Genomic DNA, 25309 nt, shown 5'->3' with positions numbered 1-25309 from the left:
AGCAACAGGCGCGGCCGGAGGGAGGTGCGTGCGCCTTTGCGCGTGGCGGCGGCGGCGGCGCCCGAGGCTCAGGCGCGAGACCCCGGGCAGGCGGGGACCTCCAAGCGGCCGGACTGAAGCTCGGACGTCGGGCAAGCGGGAGCTGGAGGGGCTCGGCTGGGTGTCAGGTGGGTCCCGCGAGCTGTTCGCCCCGGCGGGGCGCGAGCAGAACCGGCTTTTGGAGAGGCTCTGTCCGTCGCCAACCGTCCTGCTTTGGGAACGAAGCGTCTCCAAGGTCCCTCTTGGAATGGGCAGCGTTTAGTGGGGAATCCAGGCTGAAGCGGAGTCCCCTTTCCCCCAAAGCGAAGGACATTTTGTTTTCTCGTTATTGCGCAAGGAAGTCAAAGCGTTGCTGCGACATGCTGTGCGTTTCCGTGGCTGTCGAGGGCTACCGGTGGCCACGGTGGCTGGTTGGGAGGGCTGTGCGCTCCGCCTCCTCCACAGCTGGAGGCGCACGGGCAGCTGTGCGTCTGAATACCAGTTGCTGGAAACCGCCGGAAGGGTCTCTCGGGTTCGGATCCTGTTCGCTGGTTTCCCATAATGGGCATCTGGTTGGCCACGGTGAGAACAGTGGGTTAGGTGGGCCATTGGCCTGATCCTGGACACTCTTCTTAGGGGGTCCAGTTAACGATCTTTCACCGGCCCGGGGACATATTTCTCTGGTTCCGCGATAATATCTCCTACTACCTCCCCATCCCGTTTGAATGAAGAGAAGCCGGAGAACTGGCTCCTCGACCTTTCTGGTAAACTGGGACCTTGGGGGTGAATTACTATGGCAAATACGTGGCAAGAGGGAGACGCGCCCCGTGGCAAAGGGCAAAAGGGTGGAGAAGCCCAGAGTATGTTTTGCCTGCATGTGTGATTCAGAGCATCATTAACAGAGCAATCCAGCAAGTAAAGTCCTATAGAGGCACAGGGAGTATATTTTCTAGACAAAATAACTTAACTGCTGTAGTTGTATGGTTGAACATGCTTTCCACTATGTATGTGGAATCCTTTGGAAATGTAAATAAGTCTGAGATCACTTGCTTTGTCACAGCCAGCAGCATGTGTAGGTGGTTTTAAGCCTACATATTTAGCTTTAACCAGTGGTGTCCAAACTTTTTTCAAAGACGGCCAAATCCAAAGGGCCAACCAAAGTTGTTGACGTTTTTTAAGGATTGAGGTTTTTAGGGCCGGTGGTCCGGATTAGACCCCCAGAACAGACTTTGAACATGCTGCTTTAAGCTGTGGTCCTAGACACACTTTCCTGGGAGTAAGAGCCTTTTAATTCAGTGGGATTTACTTCTAGGCTGGCATGCACAGAATTGGACTGTATGTCAACGATTGAGCAAGTTTAAGCCGACCTGTTGAAGTGTACATATGAAGGCTCATTGCACAGGTTAAAACTTCCATCTGAGACGTGCAAGACTGGAAGAAATTCCAAAGGTTATTAGGTGACAGGTACTGTGATGTGTCTAAGAACATAAAAAAAAATTACCTTCTGCTGAGTCAGGCTGTTGTCTATAATGCTAGGAATTCTACCTTGATTGGCAGCAGCTCTCTGAAACCTTGCACATTCATTTTCCCCAACCCTGCTTCCTGAGATTCTTTGACTAGAGAGCCGCAGGCTTGGCATGTGCTATGGTACTGAAGGAGGAAATTCCTCAGTTGAAGTGCCATAGCCAAAATAGGTGCTCTTTGCTTTTATTTATTTATTTCTGTTGCAATATCAATATACCGCCGCCTTTGATAGCTCTCCCACAGTGGCTTACATAAACATTCAAAACCATAAAATATAACTGAAAGCAAACCATTAATAAAACAAAACGGCAACCTAAGAACAGTACATGGCTGAGCTGAGCAATTCAGATAAAATACAGTAGATCAAAACAAAAAACCAGCAGCAGTTTACTCAATTAAGTAGTTAGACCAGTACTTCAGTTAAAACTAGATTTTATTTCATGGGAAGGTGGCATGCAGTGCCGGCCCTCACCTGTAAAAATCTTCATGCAGGGGTTTATGGCACACCTGAACTGCAGCTGGAAGGCATGTGGGTTTGAATATGGCATAGAACCATGATTGCAATCCCGCCTGTCTCTTGGAACTGCATGGCTCCGCATCTCAATAGATCACAGCAAAACCACACCAGGATATAGGGACCTGCATATGTGGTGTAATATGCATAAGAATGGCCCTGTCATATCCCTTGGGCTTGACTAGTGTCACACGTGCTTAAATGGTTGTTGGACTACAGCTCCCATCATCCCTGACCACTGGTCCTGCTAGCTAGGCATGATGGGAGTTGTAGTTCAACAACAGCTGGAGGCCCAAAATTGAGAAACACTGTTAACTAGTGGAAGCTCATGCAAGAACTTCTGCTGGCACAGTGGGCCTTTCTCTCCTCTTCTCCCCCTGTGCTCCTCTAAATTGGCTTGGGGTGTGTGTGTTGGGAGACGCCCCCCAAAACAACACACAGAGCTAAGAGTGAGGATAATTTCGTACGGCAAGATGAAAAAGCTTCTGTTGATGGAATGATTGCCATAGCACTACACCAATTTCCTCCGCTCAAATTCAAGGGTATAGATACCTCCTACTGGAAGGGGACATGGCTTAGTGGTAGAAGACGTGTTTTGCACACAGAAGGTGTTGGGTAAAGAGAGAAAACTGCAAAAGCTTTTGGGAGATGCATAGGTGGTGGTGGTCAGCTTGTATGAACAGGAGCCTCGTTGCAATCATTTGGGAAGCAGAACAAATCTTTTGCAAAATTCAGTGCTAGCAACACAACTCAAAGCAGGATGCTGACAAATTAGTAGTCAAGAAACTGCCTTATATGAAGCCATACCATCACTTCAGCTGTACTTTCAGATGCCAGGGATTAAAGCAAGGACCTTTTGCACACCAAGTGTGTGCTCTTTGCTGCAGAGCAGTTCTCTCTTTTTTTTTTTAAATAATTTTTATTGGGTTTTTACATTTTATAACAACAAACACACACACAAAGACAAAAACACACAAATACAATTACATACCCTAATTTTCTTTACCCACTTTCATTGACTTCCCCCCACCCCCTCCTCTTACATCCCAGTTCCAATAATTAATTCAGCAAGTTCTTACCTAACCTCTTAAACATATTCATATTGCTTTTAAAAATTTAATTCTTTTTGTTTATCTATATTCAACTTATCCAATTCTCTTATAATCATTAATTTCTTTTTTTTTAAGGTCGATCTAACTTCCCTTCCACAAATTTTCCCTTTATTATATTAATTATAGGTCACATTGACCAAATAAAACAAATCATAACATTTTATAATTCTATTCTCTCTCCCCCCCCCTGCCCCGGTTTCTGTCCCTTCCCAGACAAATGTCCAAAAAACAAACAAAAAATAGTTCTTAGCCCGGATTCCTCACGTCCGAGGCGTCTGATTCTCTGTCAGTCCCTCTCTGCCAACTATATTGGTAGTCCTCTTTGTTGGTCCTAAGACCCCGAAGGAGTTCAGTCAGAGTCACATCATATTTTCTTTCATCCAGAATGTTAAAAAGTGTTTGCTGCGAAGGACCATCTAGTTTTCCATACTCAAGAGGAAAGTCCCAATCATGTTGCTTTATTCTTTTTAGTTTTAATATTCCAAGTACTCCAGGGACTTCCCTCTTCTTCTTTCTCATCTTTCGCAGGTTTGTAATCCAAAGGTCTTCTTGCTCATACTCTAACAATGTAGATTCCTGGTTGATATTTTCCACTTGTAGTGTCTGAACTCCTTCTTTCTTCTCTGTCAATTCCAAAGGCATCTCTTCCTGCTCAGCTGCAGAGTTTTTGTCATACGTCTCCTTTGTGCATTCAGCAGAGTTGTTTGTTTCAGAATTCAAGGTCATAAAAACTTTACTCAGAGCCATACTCTGCTCTTGCAGGATTCCCACGAGAAAGAACATTTTTTCTATCTCCGCCAGTAATTTTCCCTCTGCAGCCATTGTAATGTCACTAATTCCCCCTAGGGGGCTTTCAGTTATTTAGTAGTCCTTTTCCAATAATCTGTTACTTTGTTATTATCAGTACTTTGTTTCCAATCGCCTCAGTTCAAATGTATCACCTTTAATTCAAAGAGTTGTTAAATAACAAAATTCTTTACTTTGTCCGCCCGTTTGACAGCTTCTTTGACAGCTGTCAAACTCCTTTCACTTCTTCCTCCGGCACCCAAATAGGACACTCCCGGGTTTTTGGGGGGATTACACACAGAGTTCCAAAGTTCCTCCCTTTCTCTCCAGCACAAAATCTTCTTCTATCAAATTTGTGAAAAACTTTTAAATCATCAAAACAGTATTCATTCCGCCTTAATTCTCCGTTCCTTGCTTTAAATCGTCTATAAGTAGAGGGGTGCGGACTTCCCTTTAACACATCCCCCGATCGTGCCGAATTCACAAGATAAAAAATTTTTAAAGTCCAAATTCCACTACTCACGGGTCCTTTGTTATCCAGTCCAAATTTTGGGAAGAAAGTCAGCGCTCTCCGGCCATGGCTTGCGGCTTCGCTCCACTGAAGTAGCGGTCTACTCTCAGCACCACGCCACTCTCCGTACCCTCTCCGTAGCCTTTAAAAAGGCTCTTCGTGGGTCGGGGAGGGCGCTTAAGGTGCCCACCGAGTCACCAAGTCCGCAGGCTTCCGCGCCTGCGGTTTCTGAGGGTCCCCGTGTCGCCGGCACGGCAAGACCCGTCTTCAGCAGAGCCGATTCCCTCCGGAGCTCGGAGGGAATCCGCCATTAGCCGTTCGCGCTAACCCGGAAGTCCACGCTGCAGAGCAGTTCTCCTGTGTGCCTGTACACTTATCCAGTTGGGTCGAATGACATGTTCAGAAGGTTGCACCCCTTTCCCCTGTGGTCCCTACTCTGGATTAGCACCCCCCAGTTGCTTTTTATTGAAGAAAACTATGAGCATTCTAACCCTGGCCCTCCAGGGAACTTCTGGTATGACCCATAAACTGACTGGGAGGGGTCTTCAGTTCAGAGAACCATAGATGGAAAATGTACATCTTGCAAGAGAGTATTTTTAGAATAATTGAGCCAGAAGACAAATCCTATAGAAGAGTGGTAGCTTCAGGTTTTGAGGGGCCCTTGAGCAAGTTGTTCCTGAGTGGAGCCACCTGGTAGTTGCTGCCAGTACCCATTCATTTGTCCTTTTCCTTTGTGTCAATTCAACACAGCAAGCCAGAGGAAGAGGGCAAGCTGAGTGGAGGCAGTGGCGTAGCGTGGGGGGTGCAGGGGGGGCCAGCCGCACCGGGCGCAACATCTGGGGAGGCGCGCTCGCCGCCTCCAGAGTCGCCGAAGAGCCTCGGGCGCAGGCTGTAGCAGAGCCCCATGTCTCGCGGAACCGACGAGCTGTGCGCGCGTCCAGGCTGAAGGCGTCCAGCAGGCAGCGGCTCTCAGCGCTCGCCGCGGTCCCCGCGCATCAGGGCCGCGGAGGGCGCACCAGGCAGCCCCTCCTCACAGCCCCGCCGCCGCCACTGCTGCTGCAGCTGCTGGGCCATGTTGCATTTTCCTCGCCTCTCTGCCCTCCTCCTCCTCCGGGCAAGCGGCGTCGTTTGGGTGCCAGCGCCAGCGGCAACTCGCCTCAGATCACCTGACATGGACCCGCCGCCGCCGTGGCTACCTTACCGTAAATACCCCAGCCCAGGCAGCAGCAAGAAGAAGCTGGCAGCGGCGGCAGGTTAGGGGCGCAAATTACTTGCCTTGCCCCGGGTGCTGACAACCCACGCTACGCCGCTGAGTGGAGGTGGTTGCTGCTGCTGCTGTTACTACTTCTTCTGTCTGTCTGTCACTGCCTATTCAAACAATGAGGGCAGGGGAACGGGCAGCAAGAAGGAGCAACAGCAGCAGGATGGAATACCTTGGGAATGGCAGTGAAGCCTTGGCTCAGGCATGAGCCTCTGAGGAAGTCCAGCAGTTCCAACCCTTGCTGCCTGCCCTGCTGTGAAAGAAGGACCAAAGGCACTCTGAATGTTTAGCCTGGAGGAAAGAAGATTAGGAGGGCAAGATTAGACTGTTTCATTCAGAAATATTTTAAAGGATTTCAGAAAGAAGAGAGGGAACAGCCATTCCCTATGTGAACAGCAGCAATGGCCATGAATCCCAAGGAGGTTGGTTTGAGTTCAGTTCAGAACAGATTTCCTAGAGGAACTGTTGTCTTGCTTGGCCTTTTTTTCAAGGAGGGGGCAGTCAGAGAAAGGTTGAACAGACATGTGTTGGGTAGTCAACAGCACACCTTGTTGTACTGTTTTAGAACCAGTTCAAGGTTGTTTTTTATTGTGATCACGCTCACAAATTTGTCGTATAGTAACTGTACGAGCGGGACGCGGGTGGCGCTGTGGGTTAAACCACAGAGCCTAGGTCTTGACAATCAGAAGGTCGGTGGTTCAAATCCCCACAACAGGGTGAGCTCTCGTTGCTCGGTCCCAGCTCCTGCCAACCTAGCAGTTCGAAAGCAGGCCAAAAAGTGCAAGTAGATAAATAGGTACCGCTCCGGTGGGAAGGTAAACGGCGTTTCAGTGCGCTGCTCTGGTTCGCCAGAAGCGGCATAGTCATGCTGGTCACATGACCCGGAAGCTGTACACCGGCTCCCTCAGTCAATAAAGCGAGATGAGCGCCGCAACCCCAGAGTCAGTCACGACTGGACCTAATGGTCAGGGGTCCCTTTACCTTTACCTAACTGTATGAGCTAATCCTGGGTCTGTTTATTCAGAAGCCACTGAATTAAATGAGAGTTGCTAACAAGTAAGGGTACAATCCTCTAGTATGGGAGTAAACGCCAGTGAAATCAATGGGACTTCGGAGTAGTCACTCTTTAAATGTGCACAAGGTTGCAGGCTTAATTTCCAGCTGCCCTGTCCTGTGGCAGGCCTTTACAACTCCTTCCTGGAATCTGGGCTTTGAACAGGATGCACCTTGATCAAACAATTCAGTCCAGACCAGCAAACATAGAAATAAAGCCAGCCAAACACATTTCTGCTCTGCATCCAGATCTCTGTGGGAGATGCCCTTGAGAACTGTGCAGAGACCAGGTGCAGTTGTGTGACCTCTGCATATGTGGGGGGAGTGTTTAGAAATCCTGCAGCCATTGGAAGTCTGAACCAAGAGCAGATGCCCATTTCCTCATTCTGCAACACACATGTTGGTTTCAAGGCAGTTTCATGTTCCTCTGGTTTCCAACATGAACATGTGTTTTTGAACACCTGGCAAGTATTTTGTTGTTCTCAAATACACTTGCCATATGAACATAGGGAGCTGCCTTAGACCATTAGTTCTGACTAGCTCAGAACTGCTCACTCCAACACTCATAATTCATTCACACGAAACGTTCTTCCTATAGGCTGTAGCTTCCGTATGATTTGGAGTGCCTCTCTGCATTATACGTTCCATAGTGCCTTGTACATCTCCGCTTAAAGGAGCTCCAGTAGCAGACTTGGGGAAGACCCCAGTACCTTGGACAGAAAAGTAGTGGACTGTTTTTTTTTATAATAATTTTTTATTGATTTTTCAACACAAATTAAAAACAAAACAACACACACGGAAAGACAAACAAAAAACATATAAACATGTATAATTTCAAAACCTCTTTTTCATAAACCTTGCTTCCCAGACTTCCCCTTACCTCCCCTTTTCTGCATCCCTGTTTTAAACTTTTTTTCAACAACCCCTCACGCCAATCAATTAATAACATCTTCTTATTTTAGTTTCATTCTCATACTTAATCAGTTACAGCTGTAATTCTATATTTTCCTTTCCCTTGACATTTTAACACTCATTAATTTTACAGCAGTTCTTAAGATATACTTTGAATTTCTTCCAGTCTTCTTCCACCGTCTCTTTTTCTTGGTCATGGATTCTGCCAGTCATCTCCGCCAATCCCATATAGTCAATCACCTTCGTCTGCCATTCTTCCAGCGTAGGTAGTTCTTGTGTCTTCCAATACTTTGCTAAGAGAATCCTTGCTGCTGTGGTAGCGTACATAAAAAACGTTCTATCCTTCCTTGGCACCAATTGGCCGACCATGCCCAGGAGAAATGCCTCTGGTTTCTTATGAAAAGTACATTTAAGTACCTTCTTAATTTCATTATAAATCATTTCCCAGAAGGCCTTAATCCTCGGGCAAGTCCACCAAAGGTGGTAGAAGGTACCTTCAGTCGCATTACATTTCCAACATTTGTTATTGGGCAAATGATAAATTTTTGCAAGCTTGACCAGGGTCATGTACCACCTGTAAATCATTTTCATAATATTTTCTCTTAAGGCATTACATGCCGTAAATTTTATACCGGTGGTCCATAACTGTTCCCAGTCAGCAAACATAATGTCATGACCAATGTCTTGTGCCCACTTAATCATAGCTGATTTAACTGTCTCATCTAGTGTGTTCCACTTCAACAGCAGGTTATACATTCTTGATAAGTTCTTAGTATTGGGTTCTAACAGTTCTATTTCTAGTTTTGATCTCTCCATCTGGAAGCCAATTTTCCTGTCTTGTTTAAACACCTCCATTATTTGATGGTAGTGAAGCCAATCTCTTACTTTAGACTTCAATTTCTCGAAACTCTGTAATTTAATTTTCCCACTGTCTTGCTCTAAAATTTCACCATATCTTGGCCATTTAGATTCCATATTAAGTTTTTTCACCTCCTTAGCTTCCATTGGTGACAGCCACCTAGGGGTTTTATTTTCCAGCAAATCCTTATATCGAATCCAAACATTATATAGTGCTTTCCTGACAATATGGTTTTTTAATTCTTTGTGAATTTTTACCTTGTCATACCATATATATGCATGCCAACCGAATCTATTGTCAAACCCTTCCAAATCCAAAATGTCCGTATTCTCAAGAAGTAGCCAGTCTTTCAACCAGCAGAAAGCTGCCGATTCATAGTAAAGTCTTAAGTCCGGCAGGGCAAACACCCCTCTGTCTTTTGCATCAGTTAATATCTTAAATTTTATTCTGGGCTTTTTGCCCTGCCAGACAAATTTAGATATGTCTTTCTGCCACTTCTTGAAACAGTCCATTCTGTCCACAACCTGTAATGTCTGAAACAAAAATAGCATTCTAGGCAATACATTCATCTTAATAACAGCAATTCAGCCTAACAAGGAAAGTTTCAAATTTGACCATATTTCTAGACCTTTCTTTACTTCTGTCCAACATTTATCATAATTGTCTTTAAATAGATTCACATTCTTAGATGTCATGCTAATCCCTAAATATTTCACTTTCTTTGCCACCATTAATCCAGTCTCACTTTGAAACCTCTCTTTTTCTGCAGTTGTTAAATTTTTCTCCAAGACTTTAGTTTTTTGCTTATTCAGCTTGAATCCTGCTACCTGACCAAAAATTTGAATTAGTTCTAAAACTCTTTTCGTACTAGTGTCTGGCTCTTGTAAAGTCAATACTAAGTCATCTGCGAAAGCCCTCAGTTTATATTGTTTAGCTCCGACCAGTGGCGTAGCGTGGGGGGTGCAGGGGGTGCCGGCCGCACCGGGCGCAACATCTGGGGGTTAGGGTTAGGGATAGGGTTAGGGGGCGCAAATCCAGGGTTAGGGGGTGCAAATTACTTGCCTTGCCCCGGGTGCTGACACCCCACACTACGCCACTGGCTCCGACCTGAATTCCTTTAACCAGCTGGTCCCCCCTAATCATATTTAACAAAACCTCCAAGACAGATATAAAAAGTAATGGGGATATTGGGCACCCCTGTCGTGTCCCTTTTTCTATAGGAAGTTCTTCAATAACCACATTATTTACAATTAACTTTGCTTTTTGTTCAGAATATATTGCACCTATACCATTTTCAAAACCTTGGCCTACCCCCATCCAGAAAAGTAGTGGACTGGACTAGGCAAGCTAAGAGTCTGACACCAAGCTATAGAGAACTGCCCAATGTAGGAGCCAGATAGGAGAGAGGGAGACCTGGGCAATCCATTGAGAGGAACACTCCTGCCCTTATTTGATGGACCTGCTTTTTGGAAGGGCAACATGACTACCACACTACCGATTTAATTCTGCTGTGTGGAGCTGCAGGGGAATATTGGGTGTATTCCATGCTACATTCACGGTTGATACGAAATAGCGGTGCGATTGCAGATACCTGGCTTGTGCTGTGCATGGACTGATCATGTGCTCTAGATTCCTTTGGAACGAATGTGGGTTCTGATCTGAGACAGACAAGCTGGTGTGGGGCAGCATGTTCTCTTATCTGATAAGATTTGTCTCTCTGCTACCAAGCTTGATTTAACAGCCTGGCCAGAGATGGTAAAACAAGTTATTGCTTTCAGCTACTGGAGGGCACTTAATAGCCATCAGGCCGCTCCTCTGCCTCTAGCTGGCTAAACTTTCATCAACAACAACTTTTCCTTCCAACTCACAGAGCTCTATATTTGGGTAGGAGAGCTGAAAAAAAATCATGCCTGCCAACCATTGCACCCCTTTGGTTTCATGTACAGTGGTACCTCGAGTTACATACGCTTCAGGTTACGGACGCTTCAGGTTACAGACTGCGCTAACCCAGAAATAGTACCTCGGGTTAAGAACTTTGCTTCAGGATGAGAACAGAAATCGTGCTTCGGCAGCAGCAGGAGGCCCCATTAGCTAAAGTGGTGCTTCAGGTTAAGAACAGTTTCAGGTTAAGAACGGACCTCCGGAATGAATTAAGTACTTAACCTGAGGTACCACTGTACTACCAAAGGGGCACATGGGTTGCTGGATGAGAAATATATTTGCATTATTTTCAGCTCTCCTACCCCCCTACTTGGACTCCCAATTGCCCCAGTCTCCTTCCTACACACACACATATATTTTCTCATATTATTTTCCTTCCGTGAAAATTCATTATTTACTCCCATCCTCTTGTAGCTATTGTCTGCTGACCCCTTTAGTCCTGCCTCCTCATTTCTCTCTAGTTCTGAGAGAATCACCTTTTTGTCTCTGATAATACTCCTGTCTCTTCTTGGGAGTTTCTACATGCATGTTGACCACCCAGCCTGGTACCCCCAGATTCTCTTTCCACACAACTTCCTTCAGCAGCTACCTTTGGTCAAATTCTCTCCGCATTGTGACCCTCTTGATCTTGTGGAAAGAAAGGTTGCTTCAGACAATCTTTTTATTGAGCATTCAACCCGATTTACTTACACTGGTGTTGTATGATGTCAGCTCTATCAAACATTCACCCAAATCTGTTTGCACAAAGGCCTTCCCATCCGTCAGTCATGAGCACACACTTTTTAGTCCATTTTGCCATCAATTTCCTAACTGCACGAAGCCTGTTTGTTTGCTGTTCTTTTTTACAAGTGGATTTGTTGTGACAGTGCTTTAATCCACTTCAGTTATGCAAATCTAAATTTCCAGTATACGTCTGACTCTTTCCTGCTTAAACAGTAGCAGTCTGGAGGCAACTTCCTTCCACCTCTCCATCAGCCTCCTCATCTCTCTTATTCAGTCACCAAGATAGTTCTGGAACCTTTTGCCTCTTATCCTCTCCTTCCTCTCTCCTTCCTTTCCTTTCCCCCTTCCTTCAGTTTTGCAGCCTCCTCTGCCCTTCACTCCTTTGCTCCTCCCTCTCTTAGCTCCCTTCATCCCACTGATCCTAAGCCCAAGCTCACTTCTACAGTATACAGTATTTCACTTCATCTGCTCCTGTTCGTGTGCAGCTCAGGAAGTCTCCTGACCCTTGCCAGCTGCTCTCGACACTGCAGGTTTGTTTTCTATACATTTTAATGCAGCTGATTCTTGCTAACCAAAATTACTGTTCTTCGCCATTTTTAGGTCTTCCCACCCAAACTCCGCATTTTGGATATTAAGAAATAACCTGTTTTCCTTCTCTCCACCCATTTTGCACCAGATTTTCCTCCTTTACATTTTAGAGGCTCTTTTCTTGCTTGGTCTTCTTAATCTCATTAGTCTTACAGATTCCTCTTGTCTTGCCTGATTCCCCTTTTACTTCTTTCTGCCAGCGTTTAGAACCTGTCGTCCAATTGGATGTCACCAGCTATCTTACCTATATTCTCTGTGTGGGGGTCATCAGTGTATGTTCCCACCTTTGAAAGTTTCGCCTGTCACTTGCTTCTTAGATTGTTCTGGGTACATAAACCCCTGAGGGAAATCTAGTGACACTTATCCCTTTGGCATACTTGCAATTCCTTTAGATAACACGGCTGATCCCCTCCTAAGCTGCCACATAGTTGTGCTACTTGTGCTTCCTATATCGTGCATTTTACACCATGTGCAGCCGCTTAATCCTTATGGTGTTATGACGCGCTGGTCAAGCCTAACTTTGTCCCATATATCAGAGACTGAACTTCTTCCCCACCATCGCCACTTGGTCCATGCAGTGAATTGTCAGCCCAGTAGTGGGCACTCCCACCCTGTTCTTAAAATGGGAATATATGTGACATAGCAAAGCATATAACCAAATGTTCCTGCCTTGCAATTCACAAAAATTGCAGATCCACGGGACTGTCTAGGACCGGCTCCATATCTGTGGCTGCATCAATCAATGAGTGGGACAGAAGCTGCAGTCCTTCAGAGCTTGAGACTATGAGTTATTTGCAGTATTGCCTGTGGCAGAGTAAACTGGAGAGACTGGGCTGTGTGTAATTGACCCTATAATGCTCTCAACCCAGGCAGCAGTTCAGTGCCCTTTGCTATATGGCTTTGAGACCAAAAATACTTCGTCTGCTACCCCTAGTGTAGCAGTTCTCAAACCTTTTTTCCCCTTTCTTTCTTTTTTGGCAAACCACTTGACAATTTACTGGGCTTTGACTGACTCCTGGATAGGTGAGTTAATCCTGGATAGCTCAGTTGGTGTGGTGCTGATAATGCCAAGGTTGCAGGTTTGATCCCCTTATGGGACAGCTACATATTCCTGCATTGCAGGGGGTTGGACTAGATGATCCTTAGGGTCCCTTCTAATTCCGTGGCAGGAAGGTAAACGGTGTTTCCGTGCGCTCTGGCTTCTGTCACGGTGTCCTGTTGCGCCAGAGGCAGTTTAGTCCTGCTGGCCACATGACCCGGAAAGCTGTCTGTGGACAAACGCCGGCTCCCTTGCCCTGAAGCGAGATGAGCGCCGCAACCCCATAGTCACCTATGACTGGATTTAACTGTCCAGGGGTCCTTTACCTTTTCTTTACAATTCTATGATTCTATGATTATTTAATAAACTTTTATTCAATGTCAAGATCATGGTCAAAGCTAGTGTCACTTCAGAAAAATCAAGTGCAGGGCCAAGTGCAGATATTATTTCCTCCAAACACATGATTCTGGTGAATTTGTAGGGGGCTCCCCACCCCCAACTCTGTTCTGTCTCTCCCCCCCCCCCCCCCCCGCTCTCCACACACACCCATACATGTTCATCTTCTTGCAGGTGTTGCTGAGACCCAATGGAGGACTCCACCCGCCTGGGCTACTGTATTGTGGCTGGCAGCTTTGTGGCTTTCCAATTCTTCTTCTCCGCTGTCAGCCCACAGTTATCTTTGTCGCTGAGTTCCAGATATTCCACCCTTCCATCAGTCAAGCAGAACGAATGGAATTCCAGGTACAGTGGTAGCTCGGGTTACAAACACCTCAGGTTACAGACTCTGCTAACCTGGAAGTAGTACCCCAGGTTAAGAACTTTACCTCAGGATGAGAACAGAAATGGTGCGCCGGCGGCTTACCAGCAGCGGGAGGCCCCATTAGCTAAAGTGGTACCTCAGGTTAAGAACGGACCACCAGAATGAATTACTGTATTTTTCGCTCTATAAGACACACCAGACCATAAGACACACCTAGTTTTTGGAGGAGGAAAACAGGGGGGGGGGGGATTCTGAATCCCAGAAGCCAGAACAGCAAGAGGGATCACTGTGCTCTCGCTGTTCTGGCTTCTGGGATAGCTGTGCAGCCTCTTCAGGGCAGCGTGATGAAGGCTCCCCGCTGCCCTGAAGAGGCTTCGTGCGGCTAAGCCAGAAGCTAGAATAGCAAGAGGGAGCGCTGCGCAGTGATCCCTCTTGCTGTTCTGGCTTCTGGGATAGCTGTGCAGCCTGCATTCGCTCCATAAGATGCACACACATTTCCCCTTACTTTTTAGGTGGGAAAAAGTGTGTCTTATAGAGCGAAAAATATGTTACGTTTGTAACCAGAGGTACCACTGTATAGTACAGTGGTGCCTCGCAAGACGAAATTAATCCATTCTGTGAGTCTCTTCGTATAGCGGTTTTTTCGTCTTGCGAAGCAAGCCCATTGGCAGCTTAGCGGATTAGCGCTATTAGCGGCTTTTAGCGGCTTTTAGCGGCTTTTAGCGGCTTTTAGCGGCTTTTAGCGGCTTTTAGCGGCTTATCAGCTTAGCGGATCAGCTGATAAGCGGCTTAGCCGCTTAGAAAAAGAGGGGGAGGGGGGAAAACCCGCAGGAACTCGCAAGACATTTTCGTCTTGCGAAGCAAGCCCATAGGGAAATTTGTTTTGCGAAGCGCCTCCAAAACGGAAAACCCTTTTGTCTAGTGGGTTTTCTGTCTTGCGAGGCGTTCGTCTTGCGGGGCACCACTGTACCTTTAAGTGGTCAGGGAGGGGGGACGTGGAGAGTCTTGCAGCTCTCTCTCACACTCTCAGCTAGTTCAGTGGAAGAACCGCTCCCCGCTTAGCATGTGAGAAGCCTTGGAGCATCGCTTGCTTTTCAGGAAAGAGAAGAGAATGTGTACATGAGTGCACATGCGCAGGGAGGGGGGAGAATATCTGCATGACACAGGCACTGCAGTCATGGGGTAACCCTGTCTTATCCTCCTCCCTAGATGTGTGTCCACCCTCCATGCTGTGATAGTCGGCCTCTTCTGCCTCTGCATCCTTTGGTTTGACGATGCTGTAAATGCCAACCCTATCTGGTAAGAAGGAAAGGCCCTCCTGGCTTGCTCGCACGCTTCCTCTGATCACTTTGCTGTCCAGGCTTGCATGTGCAGATTCGTCAAGTCTGCCCTCCCCAGAGAGAGAGAGAGAGAGAGAGGAGGAAGAACTGGTGCATGTGAGCTTGATGGGACACATTGTGCTAGGAAGGCATGAAGGGTTGTTTTGTGTTGGGGAAGAATAGCCCCTTGTGTTTCTTGAGATTTAGGATTGCGGGAGGGGGCAGGCACAGCTTCTGGGCCAGAGCTGGCAGTGGGCCTAAAGAGGTGTTTATGTTGTTGCCCAAGCCATATCCCCCTGCTCCCTTCCTCCCTCCCACTCTGCTTGCAATGCGCATATCCATGCCTTTCTTTCAGTTAGCCTTACATTGCTCCTGAGCGGAGCTGGCTAAGTGAGTCCCTAAAACTCAGCAGGCATTTTGGTCTGCACCCTGCTATTTCTGTTCCTTTCTTACCAACACATCTGTGACCCTGACTAGTCGACTTCACCCTCTTGGAGCACGCAGCCCACTGTCAGCTTATGTTCAATCCGGCTTAGATTCACCAGCTACATGTGGGATATTAGCTGTGTACATCTTTGTGGTAATATAAGGCTGTATTCAGACCAGCCCTCAGCCTGAGGGTTGTGCGACCACAGTCACGGCATCAGGGTTGTCAGTGATTGGGGAAAGACCAGGTTTTGCTCCCACCTTGTTACAACTTCTCTCTCTCTCTCTCTCTTTTAATAAATTTTTTATTAGATTTTCCACAATGATAACACAAACCACAAAGCAAAATGATACACAAAAACAGAAAAAGAAAAAAGAAAAAAGGAACAATAAACAGATAAACAATAACAACAAACTTAATTCTTCACAAATCCAACCTTTTAAACATCTTGGTTGACTTCCTCAAATCCCTCCCTTCTGAGTTTCCTTGTAATTAAAAGTAACAGCTTTCCAATATCATTATTAAACTAAAACAATTTCCAATTATAGTTCATCTTATTCACTTTTCTTAACATTCTAAATCCCATTTATTTAATTATAACTTAGTTTAATCCTAGGCCTATTTGTTTCTTTCAAGTAATTTCTAATTTTTTATATTACAGTATTAAATTTCCTCCACTTCTCTCTTTTTTTGTTCTTTCTCCCACAGAAGCAGCTAGCTCCTATTGTCTAGTTCACATCAATCCTTACGGTCAGTTGTAATCTGTGAGGGAAAATCTTAAAGACCCATGGGTGTGTTTTATACAGTTTCAACAACATATCTAAAAACATAAACAGCATATCTAAAAACATAAAGCCTTAAAAACTTCCCTAAACAGGGCTGCCTTCAGATGTTTTCTAAAAGTCAGATAGTTGTTTATTTCCTTGACATCTGATGGGAGGGTGTTCTACAGGGTGGGTGCCACCACCAAGAAGATCCTCTTCCTGGTTCTCTGTAACTTCACTTCTCACAGTGAAGGAACCAGCAGAAGGCCCTCAGAGGAGGACCTCAGTGTTGAAGATAAAGTCACCCCTAACAATCTTACACTTTCCATGGGAAGTCACCTATGTCCTGCTGGTCTTGATTGTGGACTTCGCACAATATTGGTTACACACACACACACACAGAGAGAGAGAGAGAGAGAGAGAGAGAGAGAGAGATGCTGTTGCTGTTTATGGAACAGGGAGTATTCCTCAGTACCAGGAAAAATATTGAAGGTAGCTACACAACATTCATTTTTATTTGAATGAAATTTCTGAGGTGGTACCTGCACATTTTGCCTCATAACTTTCTTCATGGGGGGCGGGATAGGATTGGAGACTTACTTGATTCTTAAAAAATGAAAGCTCAGAGTCTGGGGCACCAGTGAAGCCTTTTTAGGCACAAGTTGGCAACCCTTGGTATCGAGGGTCATAGGTTACCCATCCCAGCTAGTTGTTTGTCATCACTTAGTCTAAACCAAACATGTAAAATACAAAAGCATGGCAAAAAAGAAAGAAAGTCCTGAAGATATTTCATGGTGATGGAGCAAAGCAAGGGCCTCGTGTCTTTTTTCTGCACACAGACTGCTGATCTGGATACACCCATAGTGCATTGTAGCGGACAGTCCATTTTTGCCCAGCCTCTCTTACTGAGTCAGGGAGGTCTTTTCCATCTAACACCATGTGGTGCTTCTTGCATGTGAGAAAGAAGGAAACTGGCACCTATTGAAGTACGGTAGATTCATCTCCCAGAAGCAGAACTTACCATTCTCCCACTCTTCCATCCTTTGCAGGGGAGACCCGTGGCTCGTCAAGCTGAACATAGCTGTCACGTGTGGATACTTGCTGTATGGTAAGTATCATGGCCCCCATTTCATTGGGCAGGCTAGAAAGGCCAAGGCTGGTAGCAGAAGTTTTCTGGGGAAGCTTGCCATTCCCCTCACCACAGCCACAGTTTGCCTTTCTATTCCTTGGCCTGCTGCCATCAGATGCCACTGGGGATATCTCGCCCTGACCCAAGACCCATTAAAGTGAAGAGGAAAGGTGCTTCTGTACTGAGGCATTCCCAGTGGATTGGGCCCCAAAGAATCACCCTAAAACAAAACATAGGAGCTTGTGCTTCCCCACTTCCCATCTCATAGTGAAGGGGAAGTTTGGACTTCCCAGAAAGAAGAAAAGCTTTGCAGCTGAGGCTGTGTAGGAAAAAAACATACTGGTGTGTGTTATCTGCTGCCCTGTTTGCTTGTTTTATGTTTCTTATTTTGTTCTTTTGCCGTTTATCTATTGTTTTTATTTATTGTGGTTATCTATAGCTTCACTGTAAGTCATTTTGAGCAGCTTTTAGGTGCAAAAGTGGAATAAAAGATGTCTAAATATTTTTTTTAAGTACGCAATCACTTGTGATGTACAGCATCTTTTTTGCTGCCAGTTGGTGAATTTCATCCAGCAATTTAGTTCTGTGAGAAGTGAATTTGAAGCCCTGTTTCTTCTGCCAGGGAGTCTCTTGCAGCCTCCATCAATTCACTCTCACTCTTCTCAGTTACCCATTGGTAAAGTTTTTATTTACTTACTTACTTGCATCCATATCCTTCTTCCCAAGGTGGCAAACATGCAGTTCCCAAGTGATCTCTCCTCCAGGAAGTGAATGATGGCCTCATGTGCCTTCAGACAAAACTCTGGAAATCACAAGTTATGTCAATCCAATAACACACAAAAATGATCATATAGCACAGAGTTCCTCTGAATTCCATTGCAGACCCAATCCACACTTCCCAGACCAGATCAGAATGCAACAATCTTTCTGATTTTCACTTCTCTGAGTTTTGCAATTCAGTCCTTACCTAGAAACATGCCACGGCATATTAAAAATGTGTCTTTTAGGATAACATATATTTAGAGATGTGTATATTGAGATAAAATATGTATTTAACCCAATAACATTTTCAAACACTTTAATGGGAAGGTTTTTGATGTCTGACGTTTTATTATGTTTTTATAATCTGCTAGAAGCTGTCCAGAGTGGCTGGGGAAACCCAGCCAGATGGGTGGGGTATAAATAATAAAATATTTTATAATTTTATAAATAACCAAAATTATCCAAATCTGGAATAATAATAATAATAATAATAATAATAATAGAGACATTTGGTGGGTGCAGTGGGAATGGGTTTGTTAGCCAATGAAAACAAAAACGAAAAAACCCCCAATATGTTGTTTATGGAGTTCTGAGAGGCTTAATTTGCGGAAATTCACGTTCCGGTTTTTGTCAAGGTCATTAAAGAAACTGCTAGAAAACTGTGGTCCAGGGTGAAGCAGGCCCGTAGGGCAGAGGAGAATACAGTGGGGAGGATGCAAAGTTCTGGGTGAAGAAAGCTCATCCCAAATACTGGGATTCACGCTTAGTTCTGGAAGAAGGCTGAAACACCCTCTGTATTTCAAAGGATTATTATGATGTGATGGGACTATATAAGGTTTCTAGGTTTCCTCAGCAGTAGGTAATATGTGAGGGGGGAGGGAGAGAGGTAAATGTCTCAATATAAAGATAGTGTAATGGTTTTTTTTAAAAAAATGGTTGTATTGCTGGATGCTACTGAGTAGCTGACATTGGGGCCCAGAATGCCAACACTCTCCTGTACCACTGCTGGCAGATGGACATAAAGCTACTAGCTGGTCAGTTCAAATCCCTGAGATGGGGTGAGCTCCCGTTGCTCTGTCCCAGCTCCTGCCAACCTAGCAGTTCGAAAGCACACCAGTGCAAGCAGATAAATAGGTACCACTGTGATGGGAAGGTAAATGGCATTTCTGTACGCTCTGGCTTCTGTCATGGTGTCCCGTTGTGCCAGAAGTGGTTTAGTCATGCTGGCCACATGACCCGGAAAGCTGTCTGTGGACAAACACTGACTCCCTCAGCCTGAAAAGTGAGATGAACGCCACAACCCCATAGTCACCTTTGACTGAACCGTCCAGGGGTCCTTTACCTTTTTAACCTTTTTTCCTACCCCATTTAAATCTTCCCCTTTTAAATCTCTGCCTGCAGATTGGCTGTTAAAAGAAGAATCACGGGGTCAGGGGTGGAAATATGTCGGCCTTGCTCTGTTACATGCTTGAACCTTGTATCCCACCTGCTCATCTCCCAGTAAACCTTCCTTGTGCGTATGTTGTGTTGTGTTCTGAATTCTAGATCTGTTGCTGCTAGTGCGGTACTGGAGGACATTGGGAGATTCGCTTTTCGTTTGCCACCACTTGGCAGCGCTATACGCTTATGGATACGTGTTGGTTAGTTCCAGAGTCCTTTAGCTATTGGGGAGGAGGGAGGGGGAGAGGTTTCCTCTTATTCTTCATTCTTGTTCCTTTTTCTAAAAGAAAAAAAAAACCCATTCTTCATCAATCCCTTTGCTTCACTCCGCTCTTCTACAGCTTTCAGTGCTGCATCGTTCCTTCCCAACCCACAGAAACCAGCTGTCATCAGGGCAAAAAAGGACATGGTCTGAAATCTGGACCAGGGAAAATAAAGAGAATTAGCATAGCACAGGCTGAAATCTCTCCCCCCACCCCCCGCTTCCAACGATCGGTTGGCTGAGAAATATAACTTCCATATGTCCGAGAACTCCTGATTTACTTTTCATTTCCATGCTCCAGGAACTTTTAAAAGGTGTTTTTTAAGAGAGAGAGACAGAGAGCGTGTGCCATGGGGAGCAACCATAAGCATGATTACTCAGAAATAAGTCCCGTGAAGTTAAATGGGATTGACCCGCTAATTTGTGTGTTTAGGATTGCAGCCTAAAAAGGTGTTGTATGGAAATGAAGTATAAAGTATAAAGACAGTCCCTGCCTCCGGGTTCACAGTCTAGAACAGGAACGACAAACCTGTGGCCCTCCAGACGTCGCTGAACTACAACTCCCATAACTCCTGACCTTCAGACAAGCTGGGTGGGACTAAGGGCAACAGGAGCCCATCAACATCTGGAGGACTACAAGTTATTCATCCTTGGTTGAGAAGAACAAGATATGCTAGGAAGGGAGAAGGACAGACATTTTGGAAACATAATGAGAAGTAGCATTGGTATGTCACATTAAGAGGAGGGGGAATGTAAAAGTTTTTTATCTCAGTTTAACTTTTTATTCCATCACTAAGCTCTTTGTGAAATGGTGGAATTATTTTCCCCTCATCAGAAATAACCACCACCACCAAAGTTAATTTATTAATCAGCTTCCTAAGCACAGTCTTAAGGTGATTTACACATGAAATAATGAAAAACTCAAAAACAACAAGCACATTTAAAACAAGACTAGAAGTCTTAACACTCATGGGGAAGACCTGTTAATTCAGCTGATAAAGCCAGAACAGAAATATCTTCAACTGTTTCCGGAAAGTGCAGACACCGGGTGCCTGTCATATCTCGTATGAGGAGGTGGAGAGTCCTGTTCAAGAGGAATCCATGTGTGCTTCTAAGTTGTGTTTGTCCTGCTCAGCCATTGATTGATTTAGCAACCTTGGAGGAAGTAGTGTTTCCTCAAGACTCCTTACCTCATCTGCAGAATAGCCATTATAACATAGGCTGCCTTCTACATAGGCATTTATTTACATGCTGCTTATATGCCAAAATGGCTTCTAAGCACTTTGCAACTATAAAATCAGTCCATAATTAAATGCACAATAACATGGAAACAAACTTACTTTAAATATACAGTAGAACAAACAATTAGAAAGCATAAAATTAAAACCGTTAAAAGCAGTTTAAAAAAACCAATCCCATGTTGGATTCAAGGGAATGTTTACCTGGCTAGAAAATGATAAGGAAATGTTGGCATCACATTGAGCCTTGAGGTTAACATAACAGCAATCCTTTGCACACTTACATGGAAGCAACTCCTGTGAATTCAGTGGGAAGAAGAGTCCACCATCTCATGGATGAGGTTATGCTGCAATCTTGTCGTACTTGGTAGCTAGTCCTGCTAAATGAAATGGAGATTTTTCACAATCAATAGCAGAGTTTGTGTGACTAGTAAATGGGTTTAGAGGGTGGTCAAGCCGCAACACCATTTACCCCAGATTAATATAACTTCAGCCTACATCTGAGGACTCCTGCCTCCACTGCTGATTACCTTGCCCTTTCTGGCTCTTTCTCTTTCCTGAAAGCATTAACTCTTGAATCCCCTGTGGTCATTCTCCTTGTAACAGCCCAGCCTGCTTCTTCATAGCAAATGGAGTCAGCTAGAGCAATACTTCTGCTGCAGCAGATGTCCCTAAAATTCTCAATTCATTTCAAGGGGAATTGAACAGGTAAATGACCCATGCGATTGTGCCTGTCTTCTGACATGCAATTAGGCATTTGTAAGGGACTTGCTAGGGACGTGGGTGGCGCTGTGGGTTAAACCACAGAACCTAGGACTTGCCGATCAGAAGGTCGGCAGTTCGAATCCCCGCGACGGGGTGAGCTCCCGTTGCTCAGTCCCTGCTCCTGCCAACCTAGCAGATTGAAAGCACGTCAAAGTGCAAGTAGATAAATAGATACCACTCCGGCGGGAAGGTAAATGGCATTTCTGTGCGCTGCTCTGGTTCACCAGAAGCGGCTTAGTCATGCTGGCCACATGACCTGGAAGCTGTACGCTGGCTCCCTCGGCCAATAAAGCAAGATGAGCACCGCAACCCCAGAGTCGGCCACGACAGGACCTAATGGTCAGGGGTCCCTTTACCTTTACCTTTAAGGGACTTGCTTGGATGGGTTTGCAACCCAGCCCAGTAAAGTTGCTTACGTATTGCATGCTAGTCATGTTGCTGAACTGGTTCAGTTCACGTATTTGGAACACAAAACAAAGAAGCGGGTATTGCAGACCAGCTTCTATTGGTATAGATATACACAGATTAGGCAAGGTCCTGTTGGATGGACAGACATTAAAATTGTTTTGCATCATTCAGGATGGAAAAGCCCAGCGACCAAGGCATGGGTGGCACCAAGGAGTCTGGCTGTACTGGTATTCTGCTCTGCTGCTCTCTAACACTTTCTCTGCTTGGCTTCCTGGCTGTTGAGAGAAAGGGAGGTACCCGAGAGCTGCCTGAATCTTCTGGCACTGGAAAAAGTGAGGCCTTTGGCACTGTCTTGGGGAACAGTGAGGCTAGCATCTCAAGGTTTCTCTTTCTGTCCCCACAGAGCCGTGGGGTGCTGCCCTACTTTGCCAATTTCCGTCTCCTCTCGGAACTCTCCACACCCTTCGTGAATCTGCGGTGAGTTTTCTGATGGAGTAAATCAAGGGTTTTTATGGTTTCAGGAGCTTCTTCACATACCTGTGATATCCATTCGATAATATGGGTCTGCATATCCTTTTCATAGCAAAAGAAACAGGCTTGTGGAAAGCAGCTGTTCTCCAGGCCCCTCACAAGGAGCCACAGTAAAGCCCCCCACTTCCTAAATGGCCTCAGCCCAGTATACCTGAAGGAGCGTCTCCACCACCATTGTTCAGCCTGGACGCTGAGGTCCAGCTCTGAGGGCCTTCTGGCGATTTCCTCCATGAGAGAAGTGAGGTTACAGGCCGAGGGCCTTCTCAGTAGTGGTGCCCGCCCTGTGGAACACCCTCCCATCAGATGTCAAGGAAATAAACAACTACCTGACTTTTAGAAGACATCTGAAGGCAGCCCTATTTAGAGAAGTTTTTAATGCTTGATGTTTTATTGTGTTTTTAATATTCTGTTGGGAGCTGCCCAGAGTGGCTGGGGGATAAATAATAATTATTATTATTATTATTATTATTATTATTATTATTATTATTATTCCACAGTCAACATCTTAAGTCCTTTGGGTGGCCACCACTAAGGAAGCTCAGCTCACTCCTGATCCCTTAATCCTAGAGGAATTACCATAGGTGGCCCTGTGTTCCACCAACAAGTGAAGCTTAACGGGGGATGCAGAGGGCACCCCCCTTGAATTCATAGCACTGACCCCATTCAAAGCTTACATCTCAAGAAACTGCTACATCATTCTATCTGGGAGAACCATGGCTGATTTAATGCTGCTGAATTCTTGGTTCCCCATACCTCACTAGAGGTCTGGAATAAGCCTGTGGATGACTTGTGGTTTTGCTTTCTTCAAAGAGGTGGAAGGAAGGGGTGGCATCTTCCAGGGCAGCCCCCATGTGGTTTTTTATATATATACATTTGACACAATACTTTTGCCTTACCTCAGATGGTTCCTGGATGCAGTTGGCTGGCCACGCTCTTCCTGGGTCGTCTTGGCCAATGGCCTGGCCATGATGGTGGTCTTCTTTGTGGTTCGGATTGCCGTCATCCCCAGCTATTACATGCAAGTCTACTCCTGGTATGGGACTCCTGAGTATGAGCGCCTGGGCCTGGGTGTACAGCTGGCCTGGATCGGGCCCAGCCTAGCCTTGGAAGTACTCAATATGGTCTGGATGTATCGCATCACCCGGGGCTTCTACCGAGCTGTCTGCCGGTCCGTGTCTCGCAAGGCAGCATGAGGATGTTGAGAACGGGGCAGTACTTGGTCAGGAACACAGAGACTCTTAACTACTTCTGGACCATGCTGGATACTCCCCCTTCTAATACCCTTAGAAGCCAGTAGCCATAGGAACTGCTTCTGACCATCCCCTTGGCCCAGGCAGACAACCCTGGATCCACACAACTGGAGCATTTGTTTGTTTTTTCTTCCATCATCTTGGCCACCCTGAACAGAATGAGCAACTGGAGAACAACATCCATCTCAGTTTTGGGGATGGACTCTCTGGGCATCTAACATGGTTTGAAATGTATAGTTTGAACTCTCTCTGTGTGTGAAGCAAGCACAGGAATATCCTTTGGCTCACATGGGTGGGTGTTGAGCAAAGAGAGATACAGCTGGATCAACAGTTGTCTGGTCTTTGTGGCTTCAGGCTTAGACTGTGACAGTGTGTCTAAACAGCTCATTGCCTTGTTTCAGCTACATGTCTATCAGTTGGAAGGAAAAATATGCACCATTGCCTCCAGGGTAGAGGGGCCTGGTTTTCTGTTGGAGGGATACTTTAGAGGAAGAGAGAAGGGACGAATGGAAACCGTTCTGCCACTTTGGCCAATGGCTCTTTGTTCTTTTATAGAAGTATGTTGGGAGAATGAAATAGGCTGAATGCATAGAGGAGGAAACTGTGTCAAGCGAGGCACTGAAAATGGAGGATTGTCCATGCTTGGACGGCAGTAGTAAATACTGGAAGACAGTGTTTGGAAAAAGGTGTTTCCACTCTACCAGGTTGGTGTGGAACTTGACATTCCTTCATACCAGGGTCCTCAGAACGCCATCCTCAGCAAAACAAGGCTTCATAACTCTCTTCACTTGGGCATAACCATGACACTACTCTTGGCTGTGCTCGCTTTTCTTCTGAGAGCTTGAAAGTAAAGAGGTTGACACAAAGAGGCCTGAGCAGAACTAGTTCAAAGCAAACTGTGAGGTTGTTGGGGGCGGGCGGGGCCGACCCAGTTACCTTTCACGAGAACTACTCCCAACAGGTGTTGGCTGCCATTCTGAACCCAGGCATCTCTCCTTGAGACAGCATCCTTCTTCAGAGGAAAATTGCATCATTCCAGCACAATACTGCAATATTCTGTTGTACGTCAGTCGTAATATTGAGTGAAGCAGTGTGGATTATCGCTTCCTAAAAGTCACTGATAATATCATGTGTCACATGTGAACGTAAGAAGAGCTTGCTGGATCAGGCTCATGCCCCCCCCCAAACCCCCCCCCCCCACATGCATTGTGTGCATGACAAACTGTGACAGCAAGGCCCCAGCTGTGGAGATCTGGTGTTGTGAGCGTCACATTGCTGCTGAACGTGGGAAATAGATGTGTCCCATTCAGTGGCGTAGCGTGGGGGGTGCAGGGGGGCCCGGCTGCACCGGGCGCAACATCTGGGAGGGGCGCGTTCGCACTTGCAGTGCTAAAATCAGTGCTAAAATCTACA

At 45.7% G+C, this 25309-nt stretch overlaps 1 protein-coding gene across 2 annotated transcripts; it reads left to right on the top strand.

Moving 5' to 3' along the window:
* On the top strand, positions 1 to 25087 carry LOC309332407 (TLC domain-containing protein 4-like). 2 transcript variants are annotated; one of them, XM_081845591.1, is made up of 7 exons: positions 1 to 167; positions 13412 to 13582; positions 14811 to 14900; positions 17161 to 17219; positions 19548 to 19642; positions 22519 to 22592; positions 23548 to 25087. In XM_081845591.1, exons 2-7 carry the CDS (start codon positions 13428 to 13430, stop codon positions 23837 to 23839), a joined length of 765 nt encoding a protein of 254 aa, XP_081701717.1. In that variant the 5' UTR covers positions 1 to 167; positions 13412 to 13427; the 3' UTR covers positions 23840 to 25087. The 2 variants fall into 2 exon arrangements, with proteins under 2 accessions (XP_081701717.1, XP_081701718.1); XM_081845592.1 differs by lacking the exon at positions 1 to 167 and adding an exon at positions 11664 to 11744.
* Positions 25088 to 25309: the final 222 nt, after the last annotated feature.

This window comes from Podarcis erhardii (genome assembly GCF_964252035.2).
Source record: "Podarcis erhardii genome assembly, chromosome: 17".
NCBI lineage: Eukaryota > Metazoa > Chordata > Lepidosauria > Squamata > Lacertidae > Podarcis > Podarcis erhardii.
Note: the sequence above shows the minus strand (reverse complement) of the source record. Positions and strands in the feature narration are given on the sequence as shown.